Raw genomic sequence first — 17195 nt, 5'->3', positions numbered from 1 at the left:
CACACGCAGTAACATCAGTGTTCAACTGCAAATACAAGCAGCATCTCAGATACTTAAAACTTAGAAGACGGTTATGCATGATATATCGGCCCTCATATCGGTATCGGCCGATATCGGTTCATTTTTAATATTATCGTTATCGGTCTGATAAGAAAATTTGTCCGATACATTATAGCTGATAAATAATGTATTATTTCCTTCAGCTGAGACTCTTCAGATGCGCACTGTTCAACATGATGATTATGAAGTGCTTGAAATATGATTGAAATCACTTCAAAAAAGGAAAAAACAGTTCAGTGCAACATGTGCAGCGCAAGTCTGTCATATCGGCTACAGAAAATTATCATGAGAACATTATAATTGTGTGTTTGAGACATGGATTTTAATGGTGAGACTTTTGTTTTTGTAATCAGGGTATTAAAAATTATATAAAAATTTGGATTTAGATTTATCGGCCGATATATCGGTTATCGACTTTCAAATATAAAGAATTATCGGTTATCGGTATCGGCCAAAATTTTTATATCGGTGCATCCCTACTTATAATAGTTTTAGATTTAGAAGTATTAGGGATGCACCGATATGAAAATTGTGGCCGATACCGATATATCGGCCGATAAATCAAAATCAAAATTTTTATATAATTTTTAATACCCTGATTACAAAAACAAAAGTCTCACCATTAAAATCCATGTCTCAAACACACAATTATAATGTTCTCATGATAATTTTCTGTAGCCGATATGACAGACTTGCGCTGCACATGTTGCACTGAACTGTATTTTCCTTTTTTGAAGTGATTTCAATCATATTTCAAGCAATTCATAATCATCATGTTGAACAGTGCGCATCTGAAGAGTCTCAGCTGAAGGAAATAATACATTATTTATCGGCTTTAATATATCGGACAAATCTTCTTATCAGACCGATAACATTAGAAATGAACCGATATGGTGGCCGATATATAAGGCAAGGCAAGTTTATTTATACAGCACATTTCATGCACTTTGGCAATTCAAAGTGCTTTACACAGAAAGGAATTGAAATAATCACAAAATAAAAGCAAGGAAAATTAAAAGTTATAAAAGGAATTAAAGGTGCATTGTGTAATTGTAATTCTTTTGCATTTTTTTAATATTTAGGAGGATCTGTTGACAGAAATGCAATATCATATTCATATCTATGTTTTCAGTGGTGTATAAAGAGCTTACATAATGAAGCGTTGTGTGTTTATTAGCTTAGAATGAGGCATTTCTCTCTACACACACCGCGGGTCCGCTTACATCCACATGTTTCTATGGTGGCCCTGAACGGACAAACGCGTTTCGTCACTATGTTGTTCTTCGTGCAAAGAAGCGAGCTAAAGTCAGCGAATAAAACACTGACACAATGATGAACAAGTGACAATAATATTCGCAATAACATCATTTTACTGAACAAGTAAATATAACTTAATTTATCTCTGTAAAGAAACCTCATTGTTTAACTGGCTACTCTCTGCGGTCTCAGGCGACGACATCACTTCCTGTCGGCCACCATAGCTTCTGATTCGTAACCTCACCACTAGATGCCGCTAAAATAGACTAAAAATCACACACTGCACCTTTAAGTACACTTATAGAGAAAACGTATGGCTTGTTTTGTCTCAGTCCTGGTCACCTCCTCTGTGCTCCTGTAAGGCGGAGCTCGGGAGTTTAGCACATCCTCCGAATATAGCGACGGTCAGGGGCGTAACAACAGAGCAGCATCTCACGCTAGCGATCCGGTGCGCGCGCGTCATCTCGTCGTAAATCAGCCAATCACAGGGCAGGGACTCCACGGCTGCTGCCTGGCCATTGGCTGGAGGGATCTGGGTACAAATGTGTGGAGGAAAATAACTATTATGTTATTATATAGAACTACACTGCCGTTCAAAAGTTTGGGATCGGTAAGATTTTTTATGTTTTTTTGTGTTTAAGTCTCTTTTGCTCACCAAGGCTGCATTTATTTGATTATAAATAGAGAAAAAAACAGTAATATTATGAAATATTATTACAATTTAAAATAACAGTTTTCTATTTGAATATATTTTTTAAATGTAATTTATTCCTGTGATCAAAGCTGAATTTTCAGCATCATTACTCCAGTCTTCAGTGTCACATGATCCTTCAGAAATCACTCTAATATGAGAATTTGATGCTCAAGAAACATTTATGATTATTATCAGTGTTGAAAACAGTGATATCAGTGTGAATCATATTAGAGTGATTTCTGAAGGATCATGTGACACTGAAGACTGGAGTAATGATGCTGAAAATTCAGCTTTGATCACAGGAATAAATTACACTTTACTGTATATTCACAAAGAAAACAGATGATTTACATTAGAATAATATTTCATAATATTACTAATCTTTTAAAAACATTAAAAATCTTACTGAACTTGTTATGAACTTTCACCTGTAACTTGAAATAATAAACTAAATAGAGATAAAAAAAACAAAAAATAATAAAAATGACAAAAACAACAAAATTACTAAAAGTTAAAATGAAATCTATAAATATAAAAATAAACTAATTCAAATTATTAACAAAAACTATAATAATATATGAATGATACTAAAATAAAACTATATAGAGATTTAAAAAAAATTTGTAAAATAAAAATAAAAACATTCAAAATATGAATAAAAACAGTATATGAATGATACTAAAATAATAAACTATATAAAGATTTAAAAACGAAATTACTAAAAGTTAATTACTAATTCAAATTATTAACAAAAACTATATATGCATATTACCAAAATAACAACTATATAGAGATACAAAAATATATAAAATATAAAGAAAATATAAATATAAAAACTAATTAAAAATATTAATAAATACTATAACAGTATATTTTTTATTATTTCCCAAACTTTTGAATGGCATTGTGTATATATATATAGTTTCTATGAAGGGTTTGATTCTCCACACGGACCCTCTTGTACTGCGGCTGGCTCAGGACAGATGTGGGGTGAAAGCGAACCCTCTTCTCTCTGGAGCCCGTGAGGCTCATGCTGTCCCGCTCCACATGGATCAGGTTGGGATACATCCCAGAAACCAGTGCGGCCTTGACCACGGCCCAGTTCTCCGAGTTCTGGTTCACATCCCGGATGTCCCCGCCACCCCTCGCTCGCACGAAACCTGCAGAGACAAACCAGTGTTTCGTTTCGGTTCACGGCTCAGGACTCTTACTGACAGACTGTCTGAACTGTTACAAAAAATGCTTTTCTTACTCAGTATTTTTGTCTTGTTCACTAATTTGAAGGCGAAAGTTAAATGTGTGCGTCCACACGGGCATTCACAGTTTCGCTTTCAAATTAGCGCCAATTCGGGGGGCGGATTGCTTGAATCGTGAGCTCATTAGCCTATTATTCTTAAAGGACAACTCCGGTGAAAAATGAACCTAGGGGTAATTAACACATGGTTACCGAGTCGATCGTTCCCTGGGATGCGTTTTCATGAAAATCGGATGCAAAGAGTTTTATCTCTAAAAACAGATTATCTTATAACGCTAGTATATGGGGCACAGAGTAAGACTAATCAAGCCACGAACGCCGTGCTACGTTAGATTTCACAAACGTAATTCCTATCGACCAGCTCACTTAGCACGGCGTTCGTGACTCGACTAGTCGAGACTGTTTTCCAAGATGATGCCTGTAAACGCGTAATGTTCTGTCTTTATAAAGTATCTTCTTATTAAACTGTCTGTACACTTACAAAGTTCTCAGTGCTTCGGTTTGTATGTAAGGACCCTCATTATGCTACCGTGTTAGTGTGAGGCTATTTTGAGCCTTGTTAGTGGTATTAACTAGCGATTTACTTTTACTTACTCTGTGCCCCATATACTACTGTTATGAGCTAATCTGTTTTTAGAGATAAAACTCTTTACATTCTATAATCATGAAAACGCATCGCAGGGAACGATCGACTCAGTAACCATGTGTTAATTAACCCCAGGTTCATTTTTCACCGGAGTTGTACTTTAATGAAAAACACAACAACAAAACTGAACAATGACAAATTTAGGCACTTAAATTTGGCGCTTTTACATTTCACTTTGACACCAGATATTCCGTCATCATCGTTACTGTAAAAGATGCGGTTGTGACCTTTGACCTGTGGCTCGGAGCTCTTACTGACAGACTGTCTGAACTGTTACTGTAAAAGATGCGGTCGTGACCTTTGACCTGTGGCTCGGAGCTCTTACTGACAGACTGTCTGAACTGTTACTGTAAAAGATGCGGTCGTGACCTTTGACCTGTGGCTCGGAGCTCTTACTGACAGACTGTCTGAACTGTTACTGTAAAAGATGCGGTCGTGGCCTTTGACCTGTGGCTCGGAGCTCTTACTGACAGACTGTCTGAACTGTTACTGTAAAAGATGCGGTCGTGACCTTTGACCTGTGGCTCGGAGCTCTTACTGACAGACTGTCTGAACTGTTACTGTAAAAGATGCGGTCGTGACCTTTGACCTGTGGCTCGGAGCTCTTACTGACAGACTGTCTGAACTGTTACTGTAAAAGATGCGGTCGTGAACTTTGACCTGTGGCTCGGAGCTCTTACTGACAGACTGTCTGAACTGTTACTGTAAAAGATGCGGTCGTGACCTTTGACCTGTGGCTCGGAGCTCTTACTGACAGACTGTCTGAACTGTTACTGTAAAAGATGCGGTCGTGACCTTTGACCTGTGGCTCGGAGCTCTTACTGACAGACTGTCTGAACTGTTACTGTAAAAGATGCGGTCGTGACCTTTGACCTGTGGCTCGGAGCTCTTACTGACAGACTGTCTGAACTGTTACTGTAAAAGATGCGGTCGTGACCTTTGACCTGTGGCTCGGAGCTCTTACTGACAGACTGTCTGAACTGTTACTGTAAAAGATGCGGTCGTGAACTTTGACCTGTGGCTCGGAGCTCTTACTGACAGACTGTCTGAACTGTTACTGTAAAAGATGCGGTCGTGAACTTTGACCTGTGGCTCGGAGCTCTTACTGACAGACTGTCTGAACTGTTACTGTAAAAGATGCGGTCGTGAACTTTGACCTGTGGCTCGGAGCTCTTACTGACAGACTGTCTGAACTGTTACTGTAAAAGATGCGGTCGTGACCTTTGACCTGTGGCTCGGAGCTCTTACTGACAGACTGTCTGAACTGTTACTGTAAAAGATGCGGTCGTGACCTTTGACCTGTGGCTCGGAGCTCTTACTGACAGACTGTCTGAACTGTTACTGTAAAAGATGCGGTCGTGACCTTTGACCTGTGGCTCGGAGCTCTTACTGACAGACTGTCTGAACTGTTACTGTAAAAGATGCGGTCGTGAACTTTGACCTGTGGCTCGGAGCTCTTACTGACAGACTGTCTGAACTGTTACTGTAAAAGATGCGGTCGTGACCTTTGACCTGTGGCTCGGAGCTCTTACTGACAGACTGTCTGAACTGTTACTGTAAAAGATGCGGTCGTGAACTTTGACCTGTGGCTCGGAGCTCTTACTGACAGACTGTCTGAACTGTTACTGTAAAAGATGCGGTCGTGAACTTTGACCTGTGGCTCGGAGCTCTTACTGACAGACTGTCTGAACTGTTACTGTAAAAGATGCGGTCGTGGCCTTTGACCTGTGGCTCGGAGCTCTTACTGACAGACTGTCTGAACTGTTACTGTAAAAGATGCGGTCGTGACCTTTGACCTGTGGCTCGGAGCTCTTACTGACAGACTGTCTGAACTGTTACTGTAAAAGATGCGGTCGTGACCTTTGACCTGTGGCTCGGAGCTCTTACTGACAGACTGTCTGAACTGTTACTGTAAAAGATGCGGTCGTGAACTTTGACCTGTGGCTCGGAGCTCTTACTGACAGACTGTCTGAACTGTTACTGTAAAAGATGCGGTCGTGACCTCTGACCTGTGGCTCGGAGCTCTTACTGACAGACTGTCTGAACTGTTACTGTAAAAGATGCGGTCGTGACCTTTGACCTGTGGCTCGGAGCTCTTACTGACAGACTGTCTGAACTGTTACTGTAAAAGATGCGGTCGTGACCTTTGACCTGTGGCTCGGAGCTCTTACTGACAGACTGTCTGAACTGTTACTGTAAAAGATGCGGTCGTGGCCTTTGACCTGTGGCTCGGAGCTCTTACTGACAGACTGTCTGAACTGTTACTGTAAAAGATGCGGTTGTGACCTTTGACCTGTGGCTCGGAGCTCTTACTGACAGACTGTCTGAACTGTTACTGTAAAAGATGCGGTCGTGACCTTTGACCTGTGGCTCGGAGCTCTTACTGACAGACTGTCTGAACTGTTACTGTAAAAGATGCGGTCGTGGCCTTTGACCTGTGGCTCGGAGCTCTTACTGACAGACTGTCTGAACTGTTACTGTAAAAGATGCGGTCGTGAACTTTGACCTGTGGCTCGGAGCTCTTACTGACAGACTGTCTGAACTGTTACTGTAAAAGATGCGGTCGTGACCTTTGACCTGTGGCTCGGAGCTCTTACTGACAGACTGTCTGAACTGTTACTGTAAAAGATGCGGTCGTGGCCTTTGACCTGTGGCTCGGAGCTCTTACTGACAGACTGTCTGAACTGTTACTGTAAAAGATGCGGTCGTGAACTTTGACCTGTGGCTCGGAGCTCTTACTGACAGACTGTCTGAACTGTTACTGTAAAAGATGCGGTCGTGACCTTTGACCTGTGGCTCGGAGCTCTTACTGACAGACTGTCTGAACTGTTACTGTAAAAGATGCGGTCGTGACCTTTGACCTGTGGCTCGGAGCTCTTACTGACAGACTGTCTGAACTGTTACTGTAAAAGATGCGGTCGTGAACTTTGACCTGTGGCTCGGAGCTCTTACTGACAGACTGTCTGAACTGTTACTGTAAAAGATGCGGTCGTGACCTCTGACCTGTGGCTCGGAGCTCTTACTGACAGACTGTCTGAACTGTTACTGTAAAAGATGCGGTCGTGACCTTTGACCTGTGGCTCGGAGCTCTTACTGACAGACTGTCTGAACTGTTACTGTAAAAGATGCGGTCGTGACCTTTGACCTGTGGCTCGGAGCTCTTACTGACAGACTGTCTGAACTGTTACTGTAAAAGATGCGGTCGTGGCCTTTGACCTGTGGCTCGGAGCTCTTACTGACAGACTGTCTGAACTGTTACTGTAAAAGATGCGGTCGTGACCTTTGACCTGTGGCTCGGAGCTCTTACTGACAGACTGTCTGAACTGTTACTGTAAAAGATGCGGTCGTGGCCTTTGACCTGTGGCTCGGAGCTCTTACTGACAGACTGTCTGAACTGTTACTGTAAAAGATGCGGTCGTGACCTTTGACCTGTGGCTCGGAGCTCTTACTGACAGACTGTCTGAACTGTTACTGTAAAAGATGCGGTCGTGACCTTTGACCTGTGGCTCGGAGCTCTTACTGACAGACTGTCTGAACTGTTACTGTAAAAGATGCGGTCGTGACCTTTGACCTGTGGCTCGGAGCTCTTACTGACAGACTGTCTGAACTGTTACTGTAAAAGATGCGGTCGTGACCTTTGACCTGTGGCTCGGAGCTCTTACTGACAGACTGTCTGAACTGTTACTGTAAAAGATGCGGTCGTGAACTTTGACCTGTGGCTCGGAGCTCTTACTGACAGACTGTCTGAACTGTTACTGTAAAAGATGCGGTCGTGAACTTTGACCTGTGGCTCGGAGCTCTTACTGACAGACTGTCTGAACTGTTACTGTAAAAGATGCGGTCGTGAACTTTGACCTGTGGCTCGGAGCTCTTACTGACAGACTGTCTGAACTGTTACTGTAAAAGATGCGGTCGTGACCTTTGACCTGTGGCTCGGAGCTCTTACTGACAGACTGTCTGAACTGTTACTGTAAAAGATGCGGTCGTGACCTTTGACCTGTGGCTCGGAGCTCTTACTGACAGACTGTCTGAACTGTTACTGTAAAAGATGCGGTCGTGACCTTTGACCTGTGGCTCGGAGCTCTTACTGACAGACTGTCTGAACTGTTACTGTAAAAGATGCGGTCGTGACCTTTGACCTGTGGCTCGGAGCTCTTACTGACAGACTGTCTGAACTGTTACTGTAAAAGATGCGGTCGTGACCTTTGACCTGTGGCTCGGAGCTCTTACTGACAGACTGTCTGAACTGTTACTGTAAAAGATGCGGTCGTGACCTTTGACCTGTGGCTCGGAGCTCTTACTGACAGACTGTCTGAACTGTTACTGTAAAAGATGCGGTCGTGGCCTTTGACCTGTGGCTCGGAGCTCTTACTGACAGACTGTCTGAACTGTTACTGTAAAAGATGCGGTCGTGAACTTTGACATGTGGCTCGGAGCTCTTACTGACAGACTGTCTGAACTGTTACTGTAAAAGATGCGGTCGTGACCTTTGACCTGTGGCTCGGAGCTCTTACTGACAGACTGTCTGAACTGTTACTGTAAAAGATGCGGTCGTGACCTTTGACCTGTGGCTCGGAGCTCTTACTGACAGACTGTCTGAACTGTTACTGTAAAAGATGCGGTCGTGGCCTTTGACCTGTGGCTCGGAGCTCTTACTGACAGACTGTCTGAACTGTTACTGTAAAAGATGCGGTCGTGAACTTTGACCTGTGGCTCGGAGCTCTTACTGACAGACTGTCTGAACTGTTACTGTAAAAGATGCGGTCGTGAACTTTGACCTGTGGCTCGGAGCTCTTACTGACAGACTGTCTGAACTGTTACTGTAAAAGATGCGGTCGTGACCTTTGACCTGTGGCTCGGAGCTCTTACTGACAGACTGTCTGAACTGTTACTGTAAAAGATGCGGTCGTGAACTTTGACCTGTGGCTCGGAGCTCTTACTGACAGACTGTCTGAACTGTTACTGTAAAAGATGCGGTCGTGAACTTTGACCTGTGGCTCGGAGCTCTTACTGACAGACTGTCTGAACTGTTACTGTAAAAGATGCGGTCGTGGCCTTTGACCTGTGGCTCGGAGCTCTTACTGACAGACTGTCTGAACTGTTACTGTAAAAGATGCGGTCGTGACCTTTGACCTGTGGCTCGGAGCTCTTACTGACAGACTGTCTGAACTGTTACTGTAAAAGATGCGGTCGTGACCTTTGACCTGTGGCTCGGAGCTCTTACTGACAGACTGTCTGAACTGTTACTGTAAAAGATGCGGTCGTGAACTTTGACCTGTGGCTCGGAGCTCTTACTGACAGACTGTCTGAACTGTTACTGTAAAAGATGCGGTCGTGACCTCTGACCTGTGGCTCGGAGCTCTTACTGACAGACTGTCTGAACTGTTACTGTAAAAGATGCGGTCGTGACCTTTGACCTGTGGCTCGGAGCTCTTACTGACAGACTGTCTGAACTGTTACTGTAAAAGATGCGGTCGTGACCTTTGACCTGTGGCTCGGAGCTCTTACTGACAGACTGTCTGAACTGTTACTGTAAAAGATGCGGTCGTGGCCTTTGACCTGTGGCTCGGAGCTCTTACTGACAGACTGTCTGAACTGTTACTGTAAAAGATGCGGTTGTGACCTTTGACCTGTGGCTCGGAGCTCTTACTGACAGACTGTCTGAACTGTTACTGTAAAAGATGCGGTCGTGACCTTTGACCTGTGGCTCGGAGCTCTTACTGACAGACTGTCTGAACTGTTACTGTAAAAGATGCGGTCGTGGCCTTTGACCTGTGGCTCGGAGCTCTTACTGACAGACTGTCTGAACTGTTACTGTAAAAGATGCGGTCGTGAACTTTGACCTGTGGCTCGGAGCTCTTACTGACAGACTGTCTGAACTGTTACTGTAAAAGATGCGGTCGTGACCTTTGACCTGTGGCTCGGAGCTCTTACTGACAGACTGTCTGAACTGTTACTGTAAAAGATGCGGTCGTGGCCTTTGACCTGTGGCTCGGAGCTCTTACTGACAGACTGTCTGAACTGTTACTGTAAAAGATGCGGTCGTGAACTTTGACCTGTGGCTCGGAGCTCTTACTGACAGACTGTCTGAACTGTTACTGTAAAAGATGCGGTCGTGACCTTTGACCTGTGGCTCGGAGCTCTTACTGACAGACTGTCTGAACTGTTACTGTAAAAGATGCGGTCGTGACCTTTGACCTGTGGCTCGGAGCTCTTACTGACAGACTGTCTGAACTGTTACTGTAAAAGATGCGGTCGTGACCTTTGACCTGTGGCTCGGAGCTCTTACTGACAGACTGTCTGAACTGTTACTGTAAAAGATGCGGTCGTGAACTTTGACCTGTGGCTCGGAGCTCTTACTGACAGACTGTCTGAACTGTTACTGTAAAAGATGCGGTCGTGACCTTTGACCTGTGGCTCGGAGCTCTTACTGACAGACTGTCTGAACTGTTACTGTAAAAGATGCGGTCGTGACCTTTGACCTGTGGCTCGGAGCTCTTACTGACAGACTGTCTGAACTGTTACTGTAAAAGATGCGGTCGTGACCTTTGACCTGTGGCTCGGAGCTCTTACTGACAGACTGTCTGAACTGTTACTGTAAAAGATGCGGTCGTGACCTTTGACCTGTGGCTCGGAGCTCTTACTGACAGACTGTCTGAACTGTTACTGTAAAAGATGCGGTCGTGAACTTTGACCTGTGGCTCGGAGCTCTTACTGACAGACTGTCTGAACTGTTACTGTAAAAGATGCGGTCGTGAACTTTGACCTGTGGCTCGGAGCTCTTACTGACAGACTGTCTGAACTGTTACTGTAAAAGATGCGGTCGTGAACTTTGACCTGTGGCTCGGAGCTCTTACTGACAGACTGTCTGAACTGTTACTGTAAAAGATGCGGTCGTGACCTTTGACCTGTGGCTCGGAGCTCTTACTGACAGACTGTCTGAACTGTTACTGTAAAAGATGCGGTCGTGACCTTTGACCTGTGGCTCGGAGCTCTTACTGACAGACTGTCTGAACTGTTACTGTAAAAGATGCGGTCGTGACCTTTGACCTGTGGCTCGGAGCTCTTACTGACAGACTGTCTGAACTGTTACTGTAAAAGATGCGGTCGTGGCCTTTGACCTGTGGCTCGGAGCTCTTACTGACAGACTGTCTGAACTGTTACTGTAAAAGATGCGGTTGTGAACTTTGACCTGTGGCTCGGAGCTCTTACTGACAGACTGTCTGAACTGTTACTGTAAAAGATGCGGTCGTGGCCTTTGACCTGTGGCTCGGAGCTCTTACTGACAGACTGTCTGAACTGTTACTGTAAAAGATGCGGTCGTGGCCTTTGACCTGTGGCTCGGAGCTCTTACTGACAGACTGTCTGAACTGTTACTGTAAAAGATGCGGTCGTGACCTTTGACCTGTGGCTCGGAGCTCTTACTGACAGACTGTCTGAACTGTTACTGTAAAAGATGCGGTCGTGGCCTTTGACCTGTGGCTCGGAGCTCTTACTGACAGACTGTCTGAACTGTTACTGTAAAAGATGCGGTCGTGACCTTTGACCTGTGGCTCGGAGCTCTTACTGACAGACTGTCTGAACTGTTACTGTAAAAGATGCGGTCGTGACCTTTGACCTGTGGCTCGGAGCTCTTACTGACAGACTGTCTGAACTGTTACTGTAAAAGATGCGGTCGTGAACTTTGACCTGTGGCTCGGAGCTCTTACTGACAGACTGTCTGAACTGTTACTGTAAAAGATGCGGTCGTGAACTTTGACCTGTGGCTCGGAGCTCTTACTGACAGACTGTCTGAACTGTTACTGTAAAAGATGTGGTTGTGAACTTTGACCTGTGGCTCGGAGCTGTCCCAGAAGCTGAGTCCGCATCCCGACGATGATCTCCATCGTGGCCTGAGAGAGGAAGTTCTTCTCACAGAATGCTCTTTCCCAGCCGTCACTGCGAGCTTTCTGCCACGCCTAAAGACAACAACAACAATTGAATAAAACATCATGAATAAAAACTATAACAGTACATGAATGATACTAAAATAACAACTAAATAGAGATTTAAAAATATATATATTTTACAGTAATATTTCTGACCTGTGGTTATTATGGTAATATTTCTGACCTGTGGTTATTACAGTAACATTTCTGACCTGTGGTTATTACAGTAATATTTCTGACCTGTGGTTATTACAGTAACATTTCTGACCTGTGGTTATTACGGTAATATTTCTGACCTGTGGTTATTACGGTAATATTTCTGACCTGTGGTTATTACGGTAACATTTCTGACCTGTGGTTATTACGGTAACATTTCTGACCTGTGGTTATTACGGTAATATTTCTGACCTGTGGTTATTACGGTAACATTTCTGACCTGTGGTTATTACGGTAATATTTCTGACCTGTAGGTACTACGGTAATATTTCTGACCTGTGGTTATTACAGTAACATTTCTGACCTGTGGTTTTTTACAGTAAAATTTCTGACCTGTGGTTATTACAGTAACATTTCTGACCTGTGGTTTTTTACAATAATATTTCTGACCTGTGGTTATTACAGTAATATTTCTGACCTGTAGGTACTACGGTAATATTTCTGACCTGTGGTTATTACAGTAACATTTCTGACCTGTGGTTATTACAGTAATATTTCTGACCTGTGGTTATTACAGTAACAGTTCTGACCTGAAAGGCCCGGAGCAGGGCCATGTGGTCGCTGAAGGTGTTTGCGGTGAAGCGTTTCCGGCACAGCATAGCTCCGCGCTTCTGAGCGGCCTGAGACGGCAGAACGAACGGGTCTCGGTGGGCCAGCGTACAGGCGATGGTGAGGATCGGGTCCAGACACTTCAGAACCACCGCACACAGGACCATCTTCCCCAGGTGAGGCTCCACGGGCAGGTCGGCCAGGTGAAAGCCCAGCTCCGTCAGGTTCTCCCAGGGGTCCATGGCATCGATGGTCTGCGTGGAGGAGTCAGAGAGCAGGGGATTCAATTACACTGCAGAACATGCTTTTTTTACTTAGTATTTTGGTCTTGTTTCCAGTCCAAATATCTACAAATTCTTAAATCAAGATGTATTTACTAGATGAGTAAAATGACATAAGAAATCATATCTTGTTTTCTGGAGAAATAAATAATAATTAATTATTTTTTTCAAAATGACCCATCAGATTATTCATCTGCACCAATTTCAGACCGGACTGTTTTCTGTTTTCACATGAAGGCTCTTCTAAAGCGCCGATCTGATTATGACTGTACTGTGATGTTTGCGTGTGAAAGGTGTGTGACCTTGAGCATCTGCACGGCGTGTTTGACCGTGTGCAGGTGCGGCGGCTCAGGTGCTCTCGAGAGGAACTCAGCGATCGGGCAGGAGACGGGAGCCAGGAGCTTAGTGTGCAGACACAGTTCCTGAGGAACACACACACACACAGTCATTTTTGTCATGTTCATTTCTGTGAAGCTGCTTTGAAATAAGGGCTGCACGATTAATCACAATTTACATGGAAACGCACTTAAACCGAGTTGGCTTATCGCGATTTTGAAATCGTAAAGGCTGTGATTATTAGTTATGCGCAGCTTGTCAGTGACGTACGGCTCAGTAAACGCGGCTCACTCTGAAAGCACTGAGAGTTTGAGTCGCTTATAACGTGCATTTGAAAAAGCAACACGCGTCAAACATCTCTCCAGACACGAGAAGCATTTAAGAACCTCTTGTCCAACAAAAGACAACATTTGATAACATGCTTTTACTCCGAACTCACTTCATAAGGACAGCTGAGCTCAAAGCATTTCAATCTTCTGTTTATTCAGAGACAGCGATAGGGGCTTCCTGGAATGATGTGTGTTATCTTACTTCTTCTGCAGTGGCATATGTGGAGTGTGTGTGTGAGAGATGCCTCTGGTGTTCAGATGGATATGTGGTGTGTGTGTGTGTGTGTGTGTGTGTGTGTGTGTGTGTGTGTGTCACCCTCTGGTGTTCAGATGGAGCATTTACTACCGATCAGCCGCTTCACTGACAAAGTGCGCATAAAATAATCGTAGCTTTGCCAAATCGCGTGCGGTTTAATTGCGATTAATAGTGCAGTCCTACTGTATAGTATAAAGTGCTATATACAAGCAAACTAAGTTATGTACTGGATCCCACAATGCAATACAATCAACTTGACCTTCTAATGTTGATTTTTTTTACTCAGAATGTCAAAAGTTGAGACGTTTTACACCAATCTGGATTAACATACAAGACGCCTGTATTTATTTGTGTGATGATAACTGGACTTGCTTAAAACATGCGATATGATGTTCATGTGACAGCAATGCAGCACAGTTTGAATGTTCTACCCTATCAGACTGTTTCAGTTTCAAGTTTGTTTGTCATGTGCACAAACATCAGTGACATCACATCAGAACAATACAAGAAAAATATCATAAGACTGGGGGAAGAAGGGAAGATAAGATCATTTACTAAATATATTTACAAACTAATAATATTTTATTTAACTTACATTATTATTACTATTAATATATGAAATTATATTTAATTTATAAAATAATAATACAAAAATGTTTAGCAAGTGCCTCTATTGTGCTATTTTAAAGGCTGCTAATGTTGTTCAGCGTCTCCTACAACAGGTTCACACGCATCTAAGATCAAAAACACTTTAATGTCCTCATAATCTCCACTGCAGCATCAGCTCTTTCCTCTCAATGTCTGAAACACTTCAGTCTCTCTAAACCCCGCCTCTCTGAGAGCTGCTCTGCTCTGATTGGTCAGACACCAAACACTCATTATCATATCTGAATCTCAGCTCTTGACACACAGTGATACGAACAGTAACAATGGCGAGGGATTGAAGTCCAAAGACTGGCATTATGCAAATTAATTACCAACCTACGAAGGTTCGAGCAGGAAGTGAGCCTGTAATTACTGACGTGTGTGTCTGTGTGTGTGTGTGTGTATATACCTGTAGAGGCATGCGCAGTAGCTGTGGAATCTGATGTTCCAGCATGTTGTTGAACCTGAGACGGCTGAAGAGATGGAAGCAGATCCCCGGTCTGCAGCGTCCCGCTCTAAACAACAAACAAACACACGATCAGACACACACACACACTCGCACACACACACACACACACACACACACACACTCGCACACACACAAACACACACACACACACCTGCCCTTCCTCTGCAGAGCGCTGGCCTTCGAGATCCACACCATCTTCAGCATCGTCACGTTATTCATTGCGTCGTAGGTTTTCTGTAGCAGAAAAAAATGACTTCTTATTGACTTTTATCGCACTTGAACCACGAATACACACACACAAAATGTAATGGATTCGAGGAGTTTTGTGGTTGAAATTTTAAAAAGTAACAAATCCTTCTCTCGGCTCAATTTGACCCCCTTAGGAATGAATGAAATGCGAGGAATGCTTCAGTTCACATAGAAACACCTAAAAATGCTCAAAATTCAAACTAGTCTACATGTGTATCTGATGCACACTGAAGAGAACTGGCTTTAGGACCCAGAGAAACAGCTCATTTGCTCCATATAGAGCTATAAGAACATCTAGAGTCATGAAATATCATCTTATATTATTATTTTTCCACAAGAGATCGATAAAGACACACAATGTAAGATATTTAGAGCTGAATTAAAAGGGTTATGCATGAAATTGTGAGTTATTTTGAATTTAAATGTGAGGAATATGAGCTTAAATTACTATTTATTTATTATTTATTGATAAAATCTAGTCATTTAAAAGGTAAATAAAATAAAAAATAACAAGAAAAATTCGTTAAAAAATTTAAAAAATATTATCAAAAATAAATAAAATAAATAAGCTTTCTGGACAAAAAATAAATAAAAAAATTAAGTATAAATTTAGGGCTTCGGGTCATTTTGACCCACAAAGGAAAGATGTGTTACAAAGTGTGAGGGAAGGATAAGGCTCCAGTCCAGTAAAACAGAACTGAAGCAAATAAGACGATAATTTACAAAAATATGTTCACAAAATATTATCATACTATACCACTATATCAGCAGGAGAAAAACAACCAAACCTCTTTAACTTTGCCGGAGTCGATGACAAAAACGACATCATTGACCGTAATGCTGGTCTCTGCGATGTTGGTCGAGAGAATCTGTGGATTGAGAGGAGTGTGTGTGAGATGTTCGCATGTAAAAAGAGTGTGTGTGTGAAGTTTATAGATATGAGAGGAAGATATACGCACGATCTTGCGAACCCCTTTAGGAGTGTTCCTCAAAACCTTCTTCTGGTCTGACGTCTGCATGCTGGAGTGAAGGATGAACACCTGAAACCTGAAGACCGACAGTTCCTCACAATCAATACACAATTACAGATGTAGACATTTCTTAAGCTTGGTAACACTGAACAGATTGGAAGCTCGTTTCCGCCACGGAATAAAAAAATTAAAAGGTGATTGTGACTTCTTATAATTCAGACATTTTTCTCAGAATTCCACGTTTATATCTCGCAATTCTGACTTTATTTCCCACAATTCCAAGTTAATTTCTCACAATTCCGAGTTTGTACCTCACAATTCCCAGTTCATTTCCCACAATTCTGAGTTTATATCTCTTAATTCTGACTTTATTTCACACAATTCCGAGTTTATTTCCCACAATTCTGACTTCATTTCCGGAAATTCCACGTTTATATCTCACAATTCTGACTTTTTTCTCTGCAATTCCGAGTTTATATCTCGCAATTACACGTTTATACCTCACAATTCTGACTGATTTTATTTCCCACAATACTGACTTAATTTCCGGCAATTCCGAGTTTATATCTCACAATTTTTATTTTATTTTACGCAATTCCGAGTTTATACCTCAATAATTCCGAGTTAATTTCCCATAATACTGACTTTATTTCCCACAATTCCAAGTTTATATCTCACAATTTAGATTTTTTTACACAATTCCGAGTTTATATCTCACAATTCCGAGGTAACTTCCCGCAATTCCGAGTTTATATCTCACAATTCTGACTTTTTTCCCTGCAATTCCAGGTTTATATCTCGCAATTCTGATTTTATTTCCCGCAATTCTGACTTAATTTCCAGCAATTCCGAGTTTATATCTCACAATTCCGAGTTCAATTCCTGCAATTCTGAATTTATTTCCCACAATTCCAATTTATATCTCACAATTTAGATTTTATTTTACGCAATTCCAAGTTTATATCTCATAATTCCGAGTTCAATTTCCGCAATTCCAAGTTTATGTCTCACAATTCTGACATTTTCACTGACTTCGAATTGTAAGATATAAACT

The 17195-nt window shown here is 42.5% G+C and overlaps 1 protein-coding gene across 3 annotated transcripts in view; it reads right to left on the bottom strand.

The window, feature by feature from the left end:
• The window catches only part of ythdc2 (YTH domain containing 2), a 47885-nt gene that overhangs the window by 15814 nt on the left and 14876 nt on the right, over window positions 1-17195 (bottom strand). For all 3 annotated transcript variants that reach the window (XM_084114919.1, XM_084114920.1, XM_084114921.1), the window contains exons 16-24: window positions 16130-16217; window positions 15959-16039; window positions 15073-15155; window positions 14862-14967; window positions 13189-13308; window positions 12587-12859; window positions 11744-11870; window positions 2966-3171; window positions 1660-1849 (exon numbers count right to left, since the gene is read on the bottom strand). In XM_084114919.1, coding sequence (XP_083971045.1) covers window positions 1660-1849; window positions 2966-3171; window positions 11744-11870; window positions 12587-12859; window positions 13189-13308; window positions 14862-14967; window positions 15073-15155; window positions 15959-16039; window positions 16130-16217 — 1274 coding nt within the window. The remainder of the gene's footprint in view (window positions 1-1659; window positions 1850-2965; window positions 3172-11743; window positions 11871-12586; window positions 12860-13188; window positions 13309-14861; window positions 14968-15072; window positions 15156-15958; window positions 16040-16129; window positions 16218-17195) is intronic.

Source organism: Abramis brama, assembly GCF_963993115.1.
Source record: "Abramis brama genome assembly, chromosome: 5".
Classification (NCBI taxonomy): domain Eukaryota; kingdom Metazoa; phylum Chordata; class Actinopteri; order Cypriniformes; family Leuciscidae; genus Abramis; species Abramis brama.
Note: the sequence above shows the minus strand (reverse complement) of the source record. Positions and strands in the feature narration are given on the sequence as shown.